At 43.6% G+C, this 25,538-nt stretch overlaps 1 protein-coding gene across 7 annotated transcripts in view; it reads right to left on the bottom strand.

Moving 5' to 3' along the window:
* Positions 1 to 23,503, bottom strand: part of CLDN11 (claudin 11) — a 29,779-nt gene extending 6,276 nt beyond the window's left edge. Inside the window, exons 1-4 of one of the 7 annotated variants that reach the window (XM_069579915.1) lie at positions 22,170 to 23,503; positions 14,636 to 14,724; positions 14,077 to 14,137; positions 3,986 to 4,150 (exon numbers count right to left, since the gene is read on the bottom strand). In XM_069579915.1, the coding sequence (XP_069436016.1) occupies positions 3,986 to 4,150; positions 14,077 to 14,113 (202 nt within the window). In that variant the 5' untranslated portion in view covers positions 14,114 to 14,137; positions 14,636 to 14,724; positions 22,170 to 23,503. Of the gene's footprint in view, positions 1 to 3,985; positions 4,151 to 8,124; positions 8,905 to 14,076; positions 14,138 to 14,635; positions 14,725 to 17,746; positions 18,079 to 21,795 lie in introns of those variants that run through there. The other 6 variants (XM_069579894.1, XM_069579924.1, XM_069579905.1 and 3 more) reach the window with 6 other exon arrangements.
* Between the last annotated feature and the right edge of the window lie 2,035 nt (positions 23,504 to 25,538).

Raw genomic sequence — 25,538 nt, forward strand, 5'->3', positions numbered from 1 at the left:
GTAACATTTTAGGAGGCATTGAACACAGTCTTCCACAATTGATACTATTATATCATACGATCTAACTGGCTATTCACATCAGCTTGTCACAAAGAAGCCAGTTAACTCAAGGCAACAAGTAATGAGATTTCTAGGAGCTGTTAGTTGAAGTCTTGTGTACTTTGTTGTTTCTTCATAATTTGAAACCAGAAAAATTTTGGTTCTACTCTCTTCACTTGCCATTCTCTAAGTTTTGATTAAAGGAAACAGTGGTGGGACGTCACAACGACTTTTACGAATATCTAATATTTACAGCAATCATCAAGTCAATGGAATATTTGAGTACATTATTTTCCTAGCCTGTTTTCAACACTTTCCCCTTTATTTCTGTTCCACAAATCATTATCTTTTTTTTCTGCACCCTTAAAAAAAAAAGCTTCATGGTTATTAGTAAAAAAAATTTTTTATCACAAAGTTCCAAGTTAAAAACTTTCTTTCAATACAAATAGGATTCCTGGGGCCATATCTTTTAAAAGGAGGAGAGAAGACAAAGAATTCCACTTAGGAATTCCACTTTCCTTTCCTTCCATTCCCTACCCTGTCTCCCCAAGAAACACCAAAATCAAGTACTTTCTAACTTATAGCAAGGTGCAGATTTAGTCTGAATCAAAACTAAACTTGAGCATTTTCAGCTGTATAGCTTCCTGTGACTTTTTATAATGGAATAAGCCAAAAACTCAAACCATTAATCCCCATATTCTGGTTTCCATAAAGCAAGCAAAGGCAGTATTTCCATTAGACCAGGATGTGACCTGGTGTCATCTCTCCTTACCAGTTCCATGTGTGGACATGACCCTGCAGAAATTAGACGTGATGGAAGGAATACCCAGTTGCCGTCTAGGCAGCTCCTTTCTAGGTTACCTCTCTATTTCCTCTAACCAGCAACAGCTACAAAATAGCAACCATTTGTTGAGCACTTAGTATGGGCCAGACACGATGCTAAATAACTTGGATATCTCATTTCACTATTCTTACCCACCTCAGAAGTAGGCAGCATTGTCCCCATTTTATATAAAGTCTCAGAGACTTTAAGTGACTTTAACTGCCCCCATTCACAGAGCTAGAAAGCAGCAGTCTGAGATTTAGTACAGTTGGCCTGACTCCACACGATAAGATGAAGCATCTCAAGGCATAGGTATCACCTGCTTCAGCAGGGGCTCTTGAAAAGCCACAGATTAGAATGCTATACATCCTGGAACTGAGGAACCTGATGCTCCTTGAACTACTCATCCAGCTTAAGAAGTCAGCAGCATCAGGCTCCCATTCCTTCCCTCAAAGCAGGAACCAAATCCTCACACCACTAAACTCAGACTCCGGAAAAGATAAGCTGTTGTATCAGAGACATAATTTTTTAAGCTTTCAAAAAAATAAAGGTTTCCAGAGTCAGGAAGAATGGATTTTAATTAATAGTGCTTACAGTTTTCATCCCAAGATTAGCTTCAACTCTGTTCTGGTTCCCAGGTCCCCACACCCCAGTGTGCTTGGTCAGGGACCACACCTCACCTGGACCACTGACAGTGACCCCGAGGACCCAGCAGGAGCCCAGTGCCGGCTTCTGCTAGAAGAGCACCAGAAGCCCTTCCCAGCCACACAAAGGGAGCCTTCACTCTCTCCTGCTCCTCCCACCCACTGCCAGCCCGGGAAACAAGGCTCTCGGGCTCCCAGCAGAGAAGACAGGGGAGGCCAGCAGGTGTCACACTTGAGACAATCAGCTTTACATTTCCAGAGTGAGCGAGCTCATTCCAGTCCAAACAACATCGAACCCAAATGCAAGGGGCGACCCACTGAGAAGTAAATCCAGACAGGAGTAATCAAAGAGGATGCAGGCACCACTGGAGATGCAAGGAGCAATGCCCTTGTTCCATCATAACAGTGATGGGTCAGAGGGGCAGCCTCCCTGTGGGGTGGGGTGTCCAACCACTCAATGCCCCATCGGCTCCCCCTAGGCTGCAAACAGGGACTGAGGAGCTCCCATCCCGACCTGCCCACTCACCTCACTCTCCTAAGATCCTGTCTATATCCACCAGCCCTCTTGAAAAAGATAAACTGTATATAATTTGACTAGGAAGTTTCAGACAACAGGTTGCTATTTTTTTTTTAATAGCCATTATATTCAACTAGGTAATTCAGTGGTTTTCAGGAGAGTTTTAAATACCAATTTGTCTGTATGATGTTGCTTTTATGTCTTTCTTTCCTACAAGATTTGGGTTCGGGATATTTTCATGTATTCTCTTTTAATGTGACTCTCATACGGATGACCAGGGTTTCTAACAATGAACACTCAACACAGTAGACCCATTCTTTGGCCTTGGCATCCTCAGAGTCAAAGAGAGAGCCTTCTGGGGCTTCTGTAACACTGTGAGGAAAGTTACAAACAACTGCAAACGTCTAAAGGTTTCACCTGGATTCTGCAAAACAGCTTACTTGCAGAACTTCGGTCTACTTACTAGAAAGGGAGTTCAGATACAGAGATCTGACCACCAAAAAGCGTCGCAGGGAAGGACCCTGTGAGTTGGATGAAACACGTGATGCTGACCCACCATGTGTTCCTCATGGCACTCCCGCAGAAGCTCTTTGTGGCTGGAACCAAAGGGTCTATAATCTCTCCCGAAATTATAGAGATTTTCTGGTCTTTTTACTCCTATTTACACACACACAGGCAAGCCCCTCCTCTGAATTCTCTATAGCTTCACAAGTCTCTAAACACCTTTACAATCAAGGGAAATGGCACTGATGTCTTATGTCCCCTTCCCCCCACTGGTGACACTGTGGGTGGCCATCACTAAATGGCACTGACCCACACAGAACCCTGACCTTGCCCCCTCAGACACCCAGTCTGATACCAGTTTGGGGATGGAAGTTTCCTGTCCCCAGGGAACTTTATATCTAACTCATATCCAGACCAATGTCTCTTCACTTATATCTCAGCACATTTTGCAACAAGAGCTGCCATTCTTAAAATGCCTGTCTTCTATTAAGATTTAGAATGGTGGATATAGCCTTCACAAAAACCAAGAGATGAAATCGCTGATGAGAGCAGAGCTATAAGGACCTCCCTAGGTTGGTAAACCAAGCCCCCAGTGCACAGGTGTAGTCAGGAACACTGAACAAGCTCATGTCACGTCCTTGGCCTGGGCTGTCCCTCTCTTCAGTCCATGACCTGACCATCTTCTCTCCAACTCTCAAAAGGATCTCATTGCTGGGATCCTCTGCTCTGGGAAACTCCTCCAGTCTGAATTAGATACCTTGCTCTAGGTATGCACAGCCTGTATACCTTTCCTAGGTAAGTATGTCCCACGCTCTATCAAGATGTCCAAGAACACTCAAGGCAGAGGCTGCTTTCTGTTTGCCAATATGCCCAGTGCCTACCATGGTGCCTGGCCCTCAGCAGGTGCTCAATGAAATGCGTACAGAGTAAAAGATAGAGTGATTCATCACCTAGTGATCTACTACCCTTGACATCTTACTTTTCTCTTGCCCTTCTTTTCGTCTAGTCTTTCTTTATACATTAAGTTCTCAATTTTGGTTTCACTTACGAGCCACCTGGGAAGCTTTCAAAAAAATATCTTTGCCTGGTCAGCTGTCCAGAAATTCTGAGTCAATGGACCTGCAGTGGGACCTGGGCACAGGTGTTTCCAAAAACAGACTTCATGGTGAAGCCTGAGTGGAGGGCCACCCTCTAACTCTCTTCTGTCCTCTGGTCTCTCTCTTACGTATTCCCTCAAAATCCTTTTTGTTTGTTTTTTCCTATTTTTATGTTCAGTGACTCCCACAGACATTATTTGTCCCTCTGTCTCAACCAGCAGGAAACATAAAGGAATACACATGGTGAGGGGCTTTTCCCCAGTGGATTCACACGTCTTCCTGGCCACGTCTCTTGAGCAGCAAGACCTGAGATTCTTCAGGTCTGCTCAGAGTTGGAGAGCACTACAGAAAGCTGTCTTACCCAGAAGAATGAGCATGACACCAGCCAGCTGGGCTCGCCTGTACTTGGCCACGCCAGGCTCGTGGCCCATTCGGATGCACGGGAGAACTGTGAGCAGCAGGAGAATAGCCGGCAGACCCAGGACGGAAGCAGCAATCATCAGGGCTCGGCAGGCCTGCACGTAGCCTGGAAACAAGAGCGCAGACAGGGTGGGTTAGGCCACAGGTCCCCTTGGATCCTGAATCCTGCCTCACAGAATTCAGCACCATCTGCCTGCCTTCCCTTTGTCCCACTGCAGGACTTAAAATATGTTCAAAGGTAGCCAAACGCAGTGACAAATGAAAGAGAGGCTGGGGGCAGCAGAGACTGAACAAGGATCCCTGGCTTCAGACCACTCATGCAAGCTTCCAAGATGAAGGGGCTAAGAGTTCAATTACATTGTTACATCACCTTGTAAAAGATTCAGATTAAAATCTAAATCTTCCAAGAAGTCTTCAGCTGTTGATGCGCTCTACCTGCGTGACCTTGGCCAAGTGCTTTGACACTTTCCTCATCTAGAGAGTAAAAATAATAATAGTACCTACGTCTTGCCAATGGAATCTAACTAAGATTCAATTTGTAAATTCATGCAGTGCTCGAACAGTGCCTAGCACAATCTAAGTGCTCCAAAAGGGTCAGCTATTATTACTGGTATTGCTAATACTATTCTGGGTCAAGGCAGTACTTTTATCTCCAGGTGTACTAGGTGAGTTTGTCCCTTAACCATGTGTTTTTAATTCACACTGTGTATAGTGTGAGGCTCTAACTAGACTAAGCTAAGGCTCAGGGTCATTTTCTTGATTATCTCCTGAGAAGCTGCAATGCTCATGAATTCTGCCCCCCAAAAATGGTCAGGCTCCCCCACAGTGCCCTGGACATACTTCCACAATGGTCCATTATCCATAAAGGAATCTCTCCAACCCCCCAAGGATTCCTGGAGAACAGACACCTGCCTTGGCCTTCGTGGGTTCACACAGTGGTCACAGCAGATGACACAAACATACAGTTATGAACGATGGAGTTAACAAGTTGAATAATAACAGTGGCACAAAACGACCTGCACCTTATACTCTCCAATAAAATGCCAGGTAACTACTTTATTAAGAAACAGATTAGAATGTGTTTGATGTTTATGTAAAATAAATATGAGAAGATGCTGGGAGATATGACAGACCTAAATGCACTGTTTCTCACTAAAACACCCCTTCTTTCCAAAAAAGGAGGGGAATGGTACATGTGTACTCCTCCTCTTTACTCAGTAGAGAGTAGAGCCAGTGGCCTGGGGGAGGAAGAGTTAATGGCAAAACCAGAAACAAGCCCCAACTTCTGCCTTATGTGCCAGGACCCTGACACCAAACCAGCCTACCTGTGCGCCAAGACCCAACTGCAAGACTGCCTCTTACAAGACGTAGTTTGCAGGAATTCAGAGTCCACACCGACTGACATCACCGACATGACTTTGAACAAACTCTGGGAGATGGCAAAGGACAGGGAAGCCTGGCCTGCTGTAGTCCATGGGGTCACAAAGAGTTGGACACAACTGAGCAAGTGAACAACAAGAGTCCACAAGGGCACTCTCTCAACCATTGCTCACCTCAGTTTCTTCTGAATTAAGGATAATCAAGCATCTGTTGACTTGAAGACCCCTAGAAAGCAGCTACAGGTGGTCTGAGGCAAGACCTCTGACCACAGGACCATGCCCCTGTGGCTAAGAAGCAGGGCTGGCGAAAAAGAGAGTCAGTCAGCCACCCAGATTCCAAAGTTTATGGCTCAGGCCATCCACAAGCTAGGTGCCAAGGCCACATTTGAGAATCTGAAGAAGGAGACTGAGATCAGTCCCTGTCCCCACCTAGAGTGTGAGAGAGGGGACCCCAGGAAGAACGAGTCCCTCCCTGAAACATACCCCATCTGTGGGATGGTCTGTGTTCTCTGAAAACAAACCACTTGTCACCAAATGCTCAGCAAACTTAATTGCCAGAAAAGGAAGCAGAGGGTAATCATTTGCTTCACTCAGATTCTAACAAATACCCTGTCAGCTTTTAATTAAAAAATTAATAAAACTACCATTTATGAAACCTTTACTACATCTAAGAAGGCTTTTGCATCTCTCATCTCATTTAATCCCCAAAACAATTCTGAAAGATGGAATGAAGAAGACAGATGGGGTTCATAGAGGTTAGTAACTTGTCCCCAGTCACCCAGGTTGTGAGTGCTGGATCCCAGAGTCTGACCCAGATCTACCAACAGCAGCTTTAACTGAAGGCATATCCACATCTAAGTCCCTGACCTCTGTCATTCTGAAAGTCCAAAATGGAAGGCAGAGCAGGGGAAGATGCAGAAAGGGCAGGATGCTATCTATATCTCTGAGGAATTAAAAAATGTGGTAGGAGAACCTGATGCCAGGAAAGATTAAGCGCAGGAGAAGGGAGTGACAGAGGATGATATGGTTGGATGGCATCATCGACTCAACAGACGTGAGTTTGAGCAAACTCTGGGAAATGGTGAAGGACAGGGAAGCCAGGCGTGCTGCAGTCCATGGGGTCACAAAGAGGCAGGCACAGTTTAGCGACTGAACAACAAAGTAAAACCTGACTCACAAACAATGAGCAAAAAAAAAGCCCTAAATGTGCACTAACGGGACTAAGAGTTAAATATCACGGCAACAAGGAGGAAGAGACAGATTCCGACTACAGAGACCTGGAAACAGGAAGCACTGAGGTGAGGCTTGAAGAAGGGAGGGCAGAGCCTGGAGGGGGCGGGGGGCGGGGCTTCCCTGGTGGCCCAGACTGTAAAGTACCCGCCAGCAGTGCAGGAGACTCGGGAGACCCGCCTTCCACCCGGCTGTATCCCCTTGAGAAAATAATGGCAAAGCACTCCAGTATTCTTGCCCGGAGAATCCCATAAATAGAGGAGCCTGGGAGGCTACGGTCCATGAGGTCGCGAAAAGTCGGACACGACTGAGCGACTTTCAGACACACACACAGAGAGCCTCTAGGAGGGAGGGAGCGAAAGGCTCATCCAGGGAAGGCAAGAGCCAAAGGATCTCAGGCAGGCGGCCTGGGGCCCCAGTTACTCCGCTTGTTAAAGAAGCTAGGAAAGGCCTTTAGAGGCGCACCATCCTCAAAGGCTAGCGGCACAGAAGGCAGTGGTGCTTACGCCAGGGCAGGGATAAGCCAAGATTCCAAGCAGAAAACCCACAGGGGCGCCCGAGACCTTGCCAATCACCCAACTGGCTGGAGGTTTAAATCTGAATTGAAACTTGCCGATAATTTTCACCGGGGCAGCAAGTAAGGATGGGGCTCGAGTGGCGTCGGGGAAGGTGGAGACTAGGCAATCTTCCCTTCCTTCCCCACTGTGAGACGCTCCCGGAGAGGAGGGGGCGGCCCGCGGCGGTGCGCCTTTTCCTAGGGTGGGTGGGCCCTCTAGCGCACCCGCTCTTCTCTGTCCGACCCCAGGGTGCAGAGACGCGAAGGGGAGTCGCGGCAGGCCCGACTAATATTACTATTACTATTCTAGGGGCAGAGGGTGGGGGAAAAGAGATAGGCCGCGGGGACAGCGGGAACCCTCCAGGAGCAGCTAGGAGGACCTTAACTTGGCCAGGACGCCTCGGCCGTCTCACAAGGACTGGGAAACTCAGCCTGGGCCTGTTCCGATCACAGGAATGCTTTTGTTCCTCTCTTTCCTCCTCGCCCCTATGGGTAGATTCTTACTGGGAAAGCAGGGCGCCTGGGGAAGGTGGGGAGGGGTGGGGGCTGTTGAAGTACTTCTGATATATCATGGACGGTGGGAGCAGGCTGCGGGTGAGGCGGCGGTAATTAATAAGCACGGAGTTCCAACTATGTGTCTATGTCCCGGTTCATTACCTTCTTAGGGTGACTCGGCCAGTGGTCACCACTATCACCCCAAATTTCAGATAAGAAAACTGAGACCGAGACAGGTTAATCTCAGGGCTGCCTAATTCCTCAACAAAGTGGGACTGAAGATGTCAAAGGGTGCCTCCCAAACCTTCAAGCACCCAAATATTTCTGTGAACGCCTCCCAATGCCCCCTCCCGCGTCTGCCCAGAGGGAAAGGGTTTATTCAGGAGCAGCCACTTGAGGGGCATGGGGAAGGGTCCTTACCCGGCAGGATGAGGATGTCCACCAGGGGCTTGCAGTGGTAAAGCCCCGTGGCCATGACGCAGTCGGCCCACAGCCCCTTGGAGCCCAGCTCGTCCAGCTTGCGGCAGGTGGGGATGGTGTAGCCGCATGTCACCACCCAGTCATTAGTGGACGTGGTGACGATGATGCCGATCCATCCCACGAAGCTCGTGACGAAGCCCACTACCTGCAGGCATGTGGCCACCATCGTGGCCAGCTTGGAGTCCCCGCGCCTCGCCGCTTACTAGCTGTGCCCGCGCCTGGGCTGGACGGCGCCTGCCCCTCTCCCGCGCTCTCGAGCCGCCGGCCGGCGACGGCGCGATGCGGGACGCTGGAGGTGGCGGGAGGCCAGGAGACGCTACAAGCCCAGCTGCGCGACGGGCACACGGCGGGGACAGCAGAGCGGCTGGGCAGCGCGCCCCCGCCCCCCTCTTTAAACCCCGCAGACCAGGCCGGCGAGCTCCAATCCGCGACGGCTCCCTGCCCGCTGGCCAATTGCAGGGCGGGGTCCGAGTGGGATGTGGAGGGAAGCGCGGGGGGCGGGTGGGGGAAGCGCCGCGGGCGGGCTTCGCACGGTTAGTGTTGGAAATAACAAAGTTTGGAAATAAAATAATTCGAACCACGTCCCATTGATGGAGAGGGACAAGAGGGCCCGCGTAGGGCACAAGTTCAATTTTGCTAAGAATTATTTCCCTTCTAGCTGCCCTTCTCTCATCTTTATCTCTGGGTCTCCGCTTCGCTCCATCCCTCCTGAGCTTCTCCCTACTCCTTTTCCCCAGCTAAGAGCAGGGACCGTGGGAATCCGAGGGGAGCCCAGTACAGTTCCTCCTCGGCCCCTGATGGTAACTGATGAGCTGAGAATTGCCCTAAAGAACAGACGCGAAGCATTCAGCATATCCTAGTTAGTGGCAGAAAGAAACTGGTTTAAAACCATCAGAGGTGGCCACGGCCATTGACATGACAACAGCCCCATTGTTGCTGTCTCTATCCACTCACATTTGTGCAGCCGTGTCATGTACTATGTGTTTGTATTGGTTCTGTGCTTAGTTGCTCAGTCCTCCATGGATTGTAGCCCACCTGGCTCCTCTGTCCATGGGGATTCTCCAGGCAAGAATACTGAAGAGGGTTGCCACGCCCTCTTCCAGGGGATCTTCCCAACCCAGGGATGGAACCCAGGGATCAAACCCAGGTCTCCTGCATTGCAGGCAGATTCTTTACCATCTTGAGCCACCAGGGAAGCCTGACGCATGTGCTTATGCTTATGTATTTATCTCATTTAAACGGTTGCTACCTTTGTTTAAACATAGGAACAATTTGTCATTTGTCCTAGGAAAAATTGTTTATACATGGTACTCATGAAGAGACAGCATCAGAGAGGTTAAGTTGCTCAAGTACAATAGCAAGGAAGGGATAGATTCCACCCTCCCATCTGACCCCTCCTCACTGACCATTCCTGGTAACCTGTCCTAATTGTCACTTTCTGAAAATTCCTACAGGACTCAAGTATCTCATTTGTTAACTTAAAAGCTAGGCTGACAGCACCTTCTCAATGTAAATAAGTTAATACCTGTTCTCCACTGAGAACACTACCTAGCCTAGAGCGAGTGCTATGCAAATATTAGCTATCATCATCATCATAATCATCATCACCATCACTTTCATCACCACCACCACCATCACCATCACCTTCATCACCACCATCATCACCATCACCACCACCACCATCATCACCATCACCTTCATCACCACCACCACCATCATCACCACCACCACCATCATCACCATCACCTTCATCACCACCACCACCACCATCACCATCACCTTCATCACCACCACCACCATCACCACCACCACCATCATCACCATCACTTTCATCACCACCACCACCATCACCATCACTTTCATCACCACCACCACCATCACCATCACTTTCATCACCACCACCACCATCACCATCACCTTTATCACCACCACCACCATCACCATCACCTTTATCACCACCACCACCATCATCACCATCACCTTCATCACCACCACCACCATCATCACCATCACCTTCATCACCACCATCACCTTCATCACCACCACCACCATCATCACCACCACCACCATCATCACCATCACCTTCATCACCACCATCACCTTCATCACCACCACCACCATCATCACCACCACCACCATCATCACCATCACCTTCATCACCACCATCACCTTCATCACCACCACCACCATCATCACCACCACCACCATCATCACCATCACCTTCATCACCACCATCACCTTCATCACCACCACCACCGTCACCATCACTTTCATCACCACCACCACCATCATCACCATCACCTTCATCACCACCACCACCACCATCACTTTCATCACCACCACCACCATCATCACCATCACCTTCATCACCACCACCACCATCACCATCACCTTTATCACCACTACCACCATCATCACCATCACCTTCATCACCACCACCACCGTCACCATCACCTTTATCACCACTACCACCATCATCACCATCACCTTCATCACCACCATCACCTTCATCACCACCACCACCGTCACCATCACTTTCATCACCACCACCACCATCATCACCATCACCTTCATCACCACCACCACCACCATCACTTTCATCACCACCACCACCATCATCACCATCACCTTCATCACCACCACCACCATCACCATCACCTTTATCACCACTACCACCATCATCACCATCACCTTCATCACCACCACCACCGTCACCATCACTTTCATCACCACCACCACCATCATCACCATCACCTTCATCACCACCATCACCTTCATCACCATCACCTTCATCACCACCACCACCACCATCATCACCATCACCTTCATCACCACCACCACCATCATCACCATCACCTTCATCACCACCATCACCTTCATCACCACCACCACCATCACCACCACCACCATCATCACCATCACCTTCATCACCACCACCACCATCATCACCATCACCATCATCACCCACCACCAACAGCATCACCATCACCACCACCATCAACATCATCAAGCCACCTTCTCACCATGCATTCAAGGAAGACCTATTATATGTACTTTTCTATCATGTAGAGAAGTCCTCCTTGGGCTATATTTACATTGAACAGTTTTAACTCTCTTTTATACATTTGACTTCTTGTATACCTCTATCAACAATCATGAGATTTAAAGATGAGAAGGATTTCAGGAAACACAAAACTTCCTACTCAACACTCTTAAGATATGGATCGTAAATCACAAGTACTAAGCTTCCCCCTATCTCTGCTGGGTGTCAGGGCAAATCACCGTGTTTCCTGGAGAAGACTTGCCTCAAGACCCCAAAGTAATCCAGTGCACAGATAGAAAAGCCTCTGTAATCGATGCCAGAGTGTCAAGGGCAAGAGCTGCGATAATCACCCAAGAGAGCAAAGTGCTTAAGAACGCAGGTCAGGCTGCCTGGTCTCGATTCCTGTCTCCACTCTTTCCTAGCTGTGAATTCAAGTTTCTTTACTTCTCTGGGCCTCAGTTTTCTCATCCGTAAAATGGGAATTAAGATAGTGCCTATTTCATAGGTTCCTTGATGATTACGTGAGTTAATCCTCATGTAATCATAATGATTACGTGTTTAAAGCTTTAAACAATGTCTGATACAAAGTAAGGCCTCAGGGAACCTGGGCCGCTATTGTATATGCTACATATGCTCTTCTATATAGACTTCTTATCTACATAAAATTCAGAACTCTTGCTTTGGTACTCTTATGTGTTCTTGAGTTCATACAAGTTTGATTTGTGGAAACTACTATACTATAGGGCTATGTCCTCTTTTTGGAGTGAGTCATTATGTCTGGGGCCTTGTCATCACCAGGGTTTATTGACCTGGATGCTTTCAGGTATTTCCTTATAAAAAAGAGCTTTTGTATGAAGTACAATATAAAATATAAAACCCTAGCAACATCATTCATTGAAAAAGCAGTTATGAAATCCAATGTCATGTATTTGGCATGAGCATTTGACATTCTAATGATAAAAATTAAACCAATCATAATTCAACAATGCCCAGATTTCCCACAGGTCACACACACACAGAGGCTTTGTAAAGCCAGATTTCAGAACTTAGGCACTAACTGGTAGAAAGAGTTGTGAATTTAAGATCTTGGAATGGAATTTCTTGAGTTCATAGTCTGATTTTATCACTTGGGCTGTCCATTAGCCTATGTGATTCATCTTTTAAAGTAAGAATAGCAGATGTCCCCACAGGGTTATTGTGTGGACTGAGATACCTTTAACAATTGTACAAAGCACAGTGTCCAGCACAGAGGGGTTCTCAGAAATGTCAGCTACTGTTAGTATTATTCACAGGCAATATGGGTTAACTGGAAATACGAGTTACCTCTGATAAAGACTAAAACTTAAATAATTAGGTTATTATCATTTTCTATTAATGGAAGATGCAATCCTGAGATTGTATCTGTGTCTAAACGATCACAGCACAGATGGACAGAAGGCTGCTCAAGGGAGGTCAGCAAAGAATACCCTGTTTGGAGGAATTAACTGTCAATAAAGAGAATGTGTCCCTTGGAAAGGAAGTTGGGCAGCCCTGCAATCACAAAAACTGGGAGCCAAGAAGCAGAGAGAGACCATGAGAATCCTTTGCTATCCACAGAAGATGCAGATGGTATGGTGGCCACAGAATCCAAGGATGTCGTCCCTTTGGCAAGGCTCTCTGTGAAGTGGGGAAGTCCCTTAAGCTGTCTTAGCCAAGAGACTTTTCCTAAAGTCATCTGCATTCTTTGGTTGTGACTCTGCTCCCTCACGCCCTCCTCGTAATTAGAATCTGACTTCCAATGTAGTGTGACTTAATAAACTGACGTTCTAGGTCTACCACTGTTCCAGGTATCCTTTTAGTTGTGAGAAACAGTCTCTCAGAGTCCAATCACGGCAGATGAGTGAGAAAAATGAATCTCCAGACCTCCCAGACAGAGGTTTTTCCAGTTAATTTTCTCTCAGAAAATTTTGCCATCTCTTCACATTTCTCTAGTACATAGCAGAGCTATTAATAACAAGGTACACCTAAAATCTTATTCAGGTCTTCTGTCCCTAAGTCCAGCATTCTTTCCATGAGAAATGTCTTTCCTATGGTTTGAGCATACTTTTCTCAACCTTATTCTTATTTAAAGATACTTAAAGGGGAGGATTAGAGAAATGGTCAGTGTCCTAAACCCCAGATATGTACTGAACAAAGGATGCAGCCTGGTTAACTGTTATTCTACCATTAGAATAGGTACTATTTTATACCTAAAAATAGTTAATCAAACTCAGTGTGATTCAGTTAGAGCACAAATGCATATCATATTAGCAAATGTATTTGCTGACAGGCATCAAAAGCAAAGCTTTCAAAGGAATGGGCTCGCAGCGCCTACTAGTGGTTATCTTTTATCACTGCATAGCTGGTGAAAATATTTTCTGTGTAAATAGGAGCCTGACTCATAGGGAAACATGATTAACCACAAATTCCAAACGTGTGATCATTCAATCCAAATGCAGTGTACATTTGCTTGAGAAAGTTCTCCTCATATATTAAGAGGTATCTCTTTAGGAAACCAAACATGAAAACATAAAACATATATGAAATTACTTAGGTGAGATTATTCATTTAAAAATAAAGTACTTTTAATGAGATCCCTTTTTAAAAGGAGAAATTTCTCTTGTGGATTTTTCTATTTGGTAAGGTAAAAATTCCACATACACGTATTTTTAGGAATATTGTAGGGCAAATCCAAGTGTAAACTAATGTATCAAACATAAGCTTTAAAAATGAAATGCCATTTACAATAATGAGGATATAGAAACAACCTAAGTGTCCATGAACAGATGAATGGGAAAAGATGTGGTAAATTACAGTGAAATAGTACTCACCCTTAAAGAAGGAAAATCTTGCCATTTGTGATACCATGAATGGATCTTGAGGGTATTAATGCTAAGTGAAATAAGTCAGAGAAAGACAAATATTGTATTACTTCATTCATATGTAGAGCAAGCAAAATAAATGAGTAAACCAAACAAAAACAAACAGGTAGATACAGAGAACAGAGTAGGGATTATCAGAGGAGAAGGGGCAGAAAGAAGGCAAAATGAGTAAAGGGTGTCAACCGTCTAATAAACGGCTAGAAACTGAACAAAGGAAGCAGCTTGGTTAACTGTTCTCCTACCATTTATACCTAAAAATAGTTAATCAAACAGTGTAATTCAGTTAGAACACAAGTGTGTATCACACTGGCAAGGCATCAAAAGCCCACATTAAAAGCAAAGGTTTTCAAAGGAATGGGCTTGCAACAGGGAGCATGTTGTGGTATACAGAATTAGAAATATAATGTTGTATACATGAAACTTACAGAATGTTATAAAGCAGTAAAGAATAAAATAAACATGTCAATAAAAATAAATAGAAAAATACATAAAACTAATCTTTTCTTACCTGCCCCTTAAAAAAAAAATTAAATGTCCTGGGAGTCTGGGGGTTTTGTCTGGTTGGTTGGTCACTGAAATCTGGGTCTGGCACTGCGCCTGGCAAGCATAAAGGTGCTCAATAAATATCTGTTGGATGCTACTGAACTGAAGTGCATGTGTGCATGCTAAGTCTAAGTAGCTTCCGTTGTGTCAGACCCTTTGTGACCCCACGGGCCATAGCCCAACAAGCTCCTCTGTCCATGGAATTCTCCAGGCGAGAATCCTGGAATGGGTTGCCATGCCCTCCTTCAGGGGATTTTCTCAACCCAGGGATCGAACCCAAGTCTCTTATGTCTCCTGCATTGGCAGGCGTATTCTTTACCACTAGCGCCTCCTGGGAAGCCCCTACTTCCCAGGCGAATTGAAGCATCCTTCCAAAGAGACTGAATTTGCAAGTCTCCAGGTTTCACTGGGATGCCGTCCTACTCCGTTTGGGCTGCTATACAGAATACCATAGACAGCAGAAACTTCTTTCTCACAGCTCTGGAGTCGGGAAATCTAAGATCAAGGCACCGGCTGATAGATTCTCTGCCTGCTGAAGAGTCCTGCTCCTGGTTCATAGACAGCAGTCTTCTCACTGTGTCCTCTCATGGTGGAGGAACAAAGGAGCTCTCTGGGGGTCTCTTTTATAAAAGCACCAATCCCATTAATGAGAGCTTCACCCTCGTGACTTAATCACCTTCCAAAGACACCAATTCCAAACATCATCACGTTGAAGATTAGGTTTCCTCATAGGAATGTTGGTAGGACACAAATACACAGTCTATAGCAGATGGGACTCCGAAAACACAGCACAGAAGAAATCAGGTGGGGCTTATCGCTGGTCTAGGGAGAGGGTAGGAGGCAGAGTGAAGGCCTACTGTGGTCTATGCCACCATCTGCCACCATGGACTGTAGTCCACCACGCTCCTCTGTCTATGGGATTTTCCCAGCAAGAATACAGGAGTGGGATGCCATTTCCTCCTCCAGGGCATCTTCCAGACCCAGGCATCAAATCTGCTTCTCCCGCATCTCCTGCATTCCAGGCAGATTCTGTACTTGCTGAGCTACTGGGGAAGCATCAATATTATACTATTTCAATTTTTTTAAATGGCTAGAAGAGAAGCTTATGTCTCAATCACACCAATGGCTTTTGTTGTTTGTTTCTTACATAAATAAATATTCTATTTTATGAAATGATCCTGAATGAGAACATTCTTGGACACCAAGTTCCCAGGGAGGCATTTGACCAGGGCAGTTAAGGGCACTGGTGTTTAGAAACTCAAATTCTATTTCCTGTCTGTAAAATGGTATTAAGAATAGTAATTATTTCATGATAGCCATGGAGAATGCATTGCTACATGTAAAATGCTTGGCGCATTGCCTAATACATAGTAAGTACTCAATATGTATTAGCTTTTACACCAAAAAGTTAATCAGTTGATTGTAAACCTGTTTGAACACAATCTTAACCTTCATTTTACACAGCTGTGAAATTCAAAACATTTCAGAGTCTAACAGCAGATGAGCAAGAATTTGAAAGGAAAGCCATGGCATCTCTTCTCTCACTACAAGATAAGCCCTTTTTTATCAGCTATTTCTAGCCACTCTCCTCTTTCCACCATTAAGATTTAACAACTAAATTCAGTTCCTTTTTAATCCACTGACAGTATTTTTGCAGGAATTAGCTTGGCCACTGGAGGGCTCTCACAGTCTCTCATTAATGCTACTTAAAATGATTCAATAAAAATAACTAATTCAAAGAATAAACATCAAAAAATGCAGTAACACAACTGACAAATCTCTTTTCAAAAGTAATTCAGCAATATATAGCAAATAGAATAACATATGTATATTCTGTGATCAGCTTCTAACAGTCTATCTAAAAACAAGTATTATGTGGCAGCCTAGATGGAAGGGGAGTTCAGGGGAGAAAGGATACATGTATGTGTATGGCTGACTCCCTTAGCTGTTCACCTGAAACTATCACAACATTGTTAACTGGCTATACCCCAGTACAAAATAAAAAAGTTTTAAAAAATTATTATGAAAGTGTTCAACAATTAGGTGTTCAACTAAGAAGTAGATGATATCTCATCACAGTTTAATTTCAAAGTGCAAACTGCTAATTTAATTTCAAAATATCTGTACAGTTAGAGACTGATCTTTAAATTATATTTAGAAAATATACACTGAAATGTTACCAAGCAGTTCCTTGGAGCAGTGATATTGATGGGTTTTTCTCTTTTGTGTGTAAGCATTTTCCAATTTTCCATAATGAACATGAGTTGATTTTATGATGAGAAAAAATTGTTTAATTTTTAAATTTAAAATATTTTGGGAGAATTCCCTGGTGGTCCAGTGGTTAGGACTCCATGTTTCCACTGCACAGGGCGAGGGTTTGATCCTTGGTCTGGGAACTAAGATCCCACAAGCCACGTGGCACAGCCAATAAATAAATTAATTTAATATTTTCAAATCTTAAAAATATTCATTATTATAAGGGTCTATAAGGAATACTCATGTCCCTGTACACTATGTGATGATTATGTTACTACCTCACTGGCAGTCTTCTTTGGAACATAATTCAAGCCCTTGAGGATACAGGATAGCACAGGCCTTTTATGATACAACCCCCTCAATACCCGCTTCCCTCCACTGTATAGCCCCCTACCCCACGTAATGTCCACACCTCATAGAGAAGCATCACAGTCTCATCCCTTATGCTTTATACCTGCCCTTTGTTCTGTAAGAAGTGACCTCTCCACCCAGCTACTTTGCAGTCACCCAAAATTAGCATAAGAACCTCCTGTGACATGACTATCCTACCTCTTTCAATGAAGTTCTGAACAGTTCCCATAATACCTTGTGCATGCTTTCAACAAAACTTAAATTATCCATATTTCACCATCTGGTTTCTAATCTAACTGTGTGAGTTGTTTCTCAGAAAGTATAATATTGCATTCATTACTGAATTCTCTGCTTCCCTGGTGACTCAGACAGTAAAGAATCTGCCTGCAATGCAGGAGACATATGTTCAATCCCTGGATGAGGAAGATATCCTGGAGAAGGGAATGGCAACCCACTCCAGTATTCTTACCTGGAAAATTCCATGGAGAGAGGAGCCTGGCAGGCTATAATCCATGGGGTCACAGAGTCGGACACGACTGAGCAGCTAACACTTCCTTTCGCTTTCTTAATATGGCATTCATTACTAGCCTCCAACCTATCCTCACACAGTTCCTTCTACCTAGAATGCTCTCCAACACAGCCACAGCTCCCTCTCTCTCCAGCTCACTTCTAAGTTCTGTCCAGGTGTCATCTGGAACTGGAACGTTCCTCACCCCAGGTTGAGTGAAGTCTGCTTCTCATGTTTCCCTAGCCCTCTGTATAGCACTGAGTCATTCTGCTATCCAGCTGTCTGGGAGTTCCTCAAAGGCCAAAGCTGTGCCTGACTCATTCTAGGAAGTCCAACATCTAGCAGGGTATCAATGTCAGGCCAGGCAAACAGTAATCATTTTCATCTGAGTTAAACACCTTATCTTAAAGCTTTCCAAACCAAAGTTCTAGTTTGAATGTCTGAAACGCTGCGGCCTCAACCCAAATCACTTTGGAGGAAAGTTCTGGCCCTAGCGTGTGGTAAGCAACCTCCAAGATGATGCCCAGTGATCCCCACCTCCTAGGATTCACACTCTTGTGCAGTTCACCCACATTGTTCCAGGGTGAGTCTGTATGAACAGCACAAGACAGAAGTGATGGTGTATCACTTGCAAGATCAAGTTATAAAAAGACTGTGGCTAAATAGATGAGTGGTAAGAAAAACGATCAACTAGGAAACTCCAAGCTCTCGTTCTCCCACAAAAAGATCCAAAGAGAGAGAAAGAAAAGTGAAGTCGCTCAGTCATGTCCAACTGTTTGCAACTCCATGGACTGAGGAGCCTGGTAGACTTTTCCAGGAAAGAGTACTGGAGTTGGTTGCCATTTCCTTCTCCAGGGGATCTTCCCGACCCAGGGATTGAACCTGGTCTCCTGCATTGCAGGCAGACGCTTTACCATCTGAGCCACCAGGGAAGCCCCTTTGAGAGAGAATGAGAAAGACAAGAAAATGTCAGGACCAACTTTGTTGTTGCTCTGGAAAACAGTCAAATGTTTATAGCAACCAAGCAAACACCCAAACAAGAAAAGCCACCTTCAAAATGATAGGAAAGTTTGGGACATTTTTATTCACCCTTTCACCTTCCTCGGGCTTCCCTGATGGCTCAGATCAAAGGAAAAGTCCGCCTGTAATGCAGGAGACCCAGGCTGGACCCTGGGTCAGGAAGATCCCCTGGAGAAGGGCATGGCAACCTACGCCAGTACTCTTGCCTGGAGAATCCCATGGACTGAGGAAACTGGTGGGTCCATGGGGTCGCGAACAGTCGGACATGACTGAGCAACTTACACTTTTTTTCACCTTTCTATCCCAGCGCAGCAGCAGCCCTGTTGCCAGTTCCTCCCCTGAACAAGGGAGCAGAGCAGACCTTATTTGAAAACCATCATGTACATCTGATCTGACCTCTCTGGGGAATCCTTGTACTACCAACACAAGACTCTCATCTTCAATTTGCCTAACTTGGAACTTACATGGAAAAAGCAGTGGGTACTGCTTGTAAAAGATGCAAGGTGAACTACAGACTCAGATGCCTGGGACAAAATATTACAGATGTAAACAACCAATAGACTGTCTAAGAACTGGAGGGTAAGTTAGGATGAGATTCTCTGGGAAATTAGAACATTCAAAAATAGCTGTCCATAAGATGGGGAATTTAGAAAGCCCAAGCAAGATGCATACCCAGAAAAGTCTTAAGAGTACCTAAGTTTTCACTTTGGACTGATTCCTAGGTTCAGAGCAAGCCTACTTAAGTACTGAAGGAGCATCTTATAGAGTCAAACTGCAGGCTGAGAGAAGTAGTTAGATCTTGTATTTTCTGCTTTTTTGTTTCGTGAGTTTTTGTTATTGTTTTGTTTGTTTAGCTCCTGACATTCAAGGAACTCTGTCAAAACATTAGCTGAATATGAGCTAAAGGAAGAGACACTTTCATGAGCACACACAATCAGGAATAGTCTTTGCAAAATAGTGTGGAAAAATCTCAAAGCAAGTGGACTATCACAGCCTACTGCAAAAATATTTTTTTAAAAAAACAGCAAACCTTCAGGAAGAAGGAAAATCTGATTTCCAATTACCACATTATAGTTGTCAAATGCTTAATTTTCAATAACAAAAAATCATAAGGCATACAAAAAAAGAGAAATATATAATTCTTTACAAAGAGCAAACGAACTGACAGAAACTACCCTCATAAAAGTCCAGACATTGGACTTGTTAGACAAAGACTTCATAACAAGGGTATTCAACATGCTCAAAAAGCTAAAGGAAAATGTGGACAAAAAAAGAAAGGAAATCAGGAAAATAATTTATGAACAAAATAAGAATATCAATAAAAGAATAGAAATTCTAAAAATAAGCCAAATTCTGAAAAATTATGGGAGTCCTAGAAGAAGAGAGAAAACGGCAGATTATTTGAAGAAATAGTGCAGAGATGACAAAATACTTAAAATCTACAACTCTAACAAGCTTAATGTATTGCATATAAGGTAAACTCCAACACCAAGACACGTTATAATCAGTTGACAGATACAGATAAAGGGAGAATCCTGAAAGCAGCTAGAGAAACATGATATCATGAATAAGGAATTCTCAGTAAGATCACGAACAGTGGCTCAGCCAAAACCTTGAAGACTAGAAGTCAGTGGAATGATGTAAAATGTCAAAAGAAAAACTTTTCAACAAGAAATTTATATATGGCAAAACTGTCCTTCCAAAATGAAGGAGAAATTAAGACACTGCCAGATATTCTTGCCTGGAGAATCCCATGGACAGAGGAGCCTGGAGGGCTACAGTCCATGGGGTTGCAAAGAGTCAGACACGACTGAGCAACTAACGCACATGCACAAAAAAACAAAAACCGACTACCACTAGACCAGGCTTACAAGAAATGTTAACAGGAATCCTTGAAACTGAAATAAAGGGATACAGTAGACAGTATACTAGACGGTAACTTAAAGAAGTAAGGAGAAATAAAGATCTCCAGTGATGGTGAATACATGGACAAATATAAAAGCAATTATTGCTTTTTTTTGCAATTATTATTATTGCAATTTTGGTTTGTGACTATTTTTATTTTCTAAGATGGAAATTCATAGCTACAAAAGCATCCATTAAAAAAAGATCCCAAACTCTGAGAACCTAAAAAACAAAGCAAACTAAACTCAACACTAGTAGAAGGAAATAATGCAGATTAGAATGGAAATAAATAAAGTAAAAACTATAAAAAGAAAATGAATAAAAACCAGGTTTGTTCTTTGAAAAGATCAACAAAATTAACAAACCCTTACCTATACTGACTAAGGGGAAAATAAAGACTCAAATTCCTAAAATCAGAAATGAAAATAGGAACATTTTAAACTACTTTACAGAAATAAAAGGATTTTGAGGATGCTATGAACAACTGTATGCCATCAAATTAGATAAACTAGATGAAACTGACAAATTCCTAGAAACAAATGAACTATTCAAAGCGACTCATGAAGAAACAGGAGACAGATAAACCTATAACTACTAAGGAGATTAAATCAGCAATCAAAACCTCCCAACAGAGCAAAGCCTAGGACCAGGTGGCTTCATCAGTGAGTTCTACTCTTCCAAAATCAAAACAGAGAGAACAAATTCTAGCTCACTTTATGATGCAGGATTAACTTAATACCAACAACAAAGATGGGGCTTCCCTGGTGGCTCAGAGGTAAAGAATCTACCTGCAGCAGGAGATGCAGGTTTGATCCCTAGGTTGAGAAGATGCCCTGGAGGAGGGGATGGCAACCCACTCCACTGTTCTCGCCTGGAGAATCCCCTGGTCAGAGGAGCCTGGCAGGGCACAGCCCATAAGGTCGCAGAGTCAGACAGGAGTGAAGCAACTGAACATGCAAGCACGCAACAACAAAGACACTACAAAGTAACCAGCAAACAAAAAACTACAGGCCAGGATCCCTTGTGACTTGCTACAAACATCCATGAATTTAACAAACCAAATGCAGCGTATTCAGTTCACTCACTCAGTCGTGTCCGACTCTTTGCAACCCCATGGACTGCAGCGTGCCAGGCCTCCCTATCCATCACCAGCTCCTGGAGCTTGCTCAAATTCATGTTCATTGACCCAGTGATGCCATCCAACCATTTCATCCTCTGTCATCCCCTTCTCCTCCTGCCTTCAATCTTTCCCAGCATAAGATCTTTTCTAATGGGTCAGTTCTTCACATCAGGTGGCCAAGATATTCAAGCTTCAGCTTCAGCATCAGTCCTTCCAATGAATATACAGGACTGATTTCTGTTACAATTGACTGGTGTGATATCCTTGCAGTCTAAAGGACTACTTTCAAGAATCTTCTCCAACACCACAGTTCAAAAACATCAATTCTTCAGCACTCACCTTTCTTTATGGTCCAACTCTCACATCCATACATGACTACTGGAAAAACCACAGCTTTGACTAGACGGACGTTTGTCGACAAAGTAATGTCTCTGCTTTTGAATATGCTGTCTAGGTCGATTTTCTTCCAAGGAGCAAGCATCTTTTATTTTCATGGCTGCAGTCACCATCTGAAGTGATTTTGGAGCCCAAGAATAGTCTGTCACTGTTTCCATTGTTTCCCCATCTATTTGCCTGCCATGAAGTGATGGGACCGGATGCCACGATCTTCGTTATTTGAATGTTGTTTTAAGCCAGCTTTTCCACTCTCCTCTTTCACTTTCATCAAGAGGTTCTGTAGTTCCTCTTTGCTTTCTGCCGTAAGGGTGGTATTATCTGTATATCTGATCTCTCTGCAATCTTGATTCTAGCTTATGCTTCATTCAGCCCAGCATTTCTCATGTTGTCCTCTGAATATAAATTAAATAAGTAGGATGACAATATACAGCCTTGACGTATTCCCTTCTTGGTTTGGAACCAGTGCGTTGTTCCATGTCCGGTTCTAACTGTTGCTTCTTGACCTACACACAGATTTCTCAGGAGGCAGGTAAAGTGGTCTGGTACTCCCATCTCTTGAAGAATTTTAGGCTATATATAGCCTAAAGATTAGGCTACACATAAATGTATGAAATGAACTTGTTGTGCACCTCAAATTTATAGAATGCTGTATGTTAAATTATTTCAAATAAATAAATAACAACACATTAAAATGACTATACACCATGAACAAGTGAGATTTATTCTTAGAATGCAAAAGACAGTTCAATTTATGAAAACCAAGCAATGTACTAAATCACAAGAATAAAATGAAGGGGGAAACTACATTATCATCTCCACTGATACAAAAAAGCTTTTGACAAAATTTAGTGCCATTTCATCATTTAAAGAAAAAAAAAATTCAACTCAGTATAAAAGGGAGCTTCTTCAAGATGATATAGACCATATATGAAAAAACCACAGCCAACAACATACTCAGAAGTAAAAGACTGAAAGCATTCCCTCTAAGACAAGAGCAAAAACAAGGATGCCTGCTTTCACCACTTCTATTCAACATAGCATTGAAGTTCTAGTTGGAGCAATTAGCCAAGAGAAAGAAACAAAAAAGCATCCAAATTGGAAAGGAAGAAGTAAAATTATCTCTATTCCCAAGTGATGTGATCTTGGTAGTGGTGGTTTTAATCACTAAGTTGTGCCCAATTCTTCTGACCCCATGGACAGTAGCCTGCCAGGCTCCTCTGTCCATGGGATTTTTCAGGCAAGAATACTGGAGTGGGTTGCCATTTCCTTCTCCAGGGGCTCTTCCCAACACAAAGATCAAACACACATCTCCTGCATTGCAGATGGATTCTTTACTGATTGAGCCATCAGGGAAGCCCACCACCACGAAACCACCACCAAGTGATGTGATCTTACACACAGAAAACCCTAAAGTTACACACACACACACACACACACACACACACAGAGTTAGCTAATAAAAAAATTTAGTGAAGTTCCAGAATACAGAATCAACACCCCAAAATCAATTGCATTTTCTAAACATTGGCAATAGACAATCTGAAATGGAAACTAACACAAGTCCAATAAGAACTAAAAATATAAACTCTCAGAAGAAAACACAGGGAGAAATCTTCACAACATTGGATTTGGCAATGATTTCTTGGATATAACACCAAAAGTACAGACAACAAAAGAAAAAATAGATAAAATGAATTTGATCAAACTTAAGGACACTACTGAGTGAAGAGACAACCCCAAGAATGGGAGAGGGACTTCCCTGGTGGTCCAGTGGCCAGAACTCCACACTCCCAACACAGGGGTCATGGGGTCAGAGAACTAGACCCTGCATGCCACAACTAGATCAGTGCAGCCAAACAGACACATAAATGTATTTTTTAAAAGAATGGGAGAAAATATTTGCAAATTGTATACCTGATAAGGAATTAATATCCTTAACATATAAAGAAGCCTTACAACTCAACAATAAAAAAACAACCCAGTTTAAAAATGGGCAAAGAAGCTGGATAGACATTCTTCCAGTTGTATACAATGGTATATTATAAAGCCATAAAAAGGAATGAAATTGATACATGCTACATGATACACCTTGAAAACATTATGCTAAGTGAAACACAATGCTAAATGAGAAACAAAAGGATAAATATTTTTATTCCACTTGTATATGTGGATTGCTTATAATAGGCAAATTCATAGAGATAGGAAATAGAATAGAGGATATCAAGGGCTGGAGGGAGGGGGAATAGGGGGTTACTGTATAACAGGTACAGAGCTTCTGTTTGGGATAGTTAAGAAGTTTTGGATATGGGATGATAATTACACAACATTGTGAATGTACTTAATGCCACTGAGTTACACTTTAAAATGGTTAAATGGTAAAATTAATGATACGTACATTTTGCCACACACAAAAATATTTGAAGGATATGGTAACCAGACTCTTAAGGCCCCAATGATCCCTGGGGTTCATACCCTTGTATTATCTCCTCCAACTGAGTATGGGCTGTACTTTGTGACTGACTTCTAACAAACTGCATAAAGCAAGAGTGATGACTTGAAAGTCTAGATCATAAAAGAAATTGTGGCATCACTCTTTCCCTCCTTTGGATCAATCAGTTGAGAGATGTCACTCACCAGACTTGAAGAGCTTCATGGACAGGTTCTTACAGTGGGAACTGAGCTCCTGTCCATCAATGGCCCTGTGAGTGAGCTGGGAAGCATATCAGAGCTGTCAAGCTCTCATTCGCCTTCAGCCCCAGGTAACACCATACAAGTACCCTTCCAAGAGCCATCACATTCATCCAACCTGCTCCTGGACTTCAGCCCCTCAGATACCACATGTGATACTTTAAGCTTCTAGTTTTTAAAATAATGTTATACAGTAACTGATAACTAATACCTGAGGTGGAGGTGAGGAAAGGATGTTAAAGCAAGAATAAACACAAAATGCTGATATGTTCATCACATAAAACATCACATAGGGGACTTCGCTGGCAGTCCACTAGTTAAGACTCCGTACTTCCAATGCAGGGTTACAAGGGTTAGATCCCCGGTCAAGGAACCTGAGTCCCAAATGTCGTGCAGTATGGCCAACAGAATAAAACAAAATCACACAAGAATTTCACATTTTACTATTTTTAAAACGTTTCTAGTCACTTGCTATGTAATGAATAGACTTTAAAGGAACCAAAGGAGAAAATATCAATCTTAAGAAACAAGAAATGTGAGTTCACACAGGATACCAAGAAGGCTTAAATCAATTTCACTGGCATTAAAAGTTTTTATTTGGAATTTGATCCACAATCTATACAA

The sequence above is a fragment of the Ovis canadensis genome, chromosome 1, assembly GCF_042477335.2.
Source record: "Ovis canadensis isolate MfBH-ARS-UI-01 breed Bighorn chromosome 1, ARS-UI_OviCan_v2, whole genome shotgun sequence".
Lineage (NCBI taxonomy): Eukaryota > Metazoa > Chordata > Mammalia > Artiodactyla > Bovidae > Ovis > Ovis canadensis.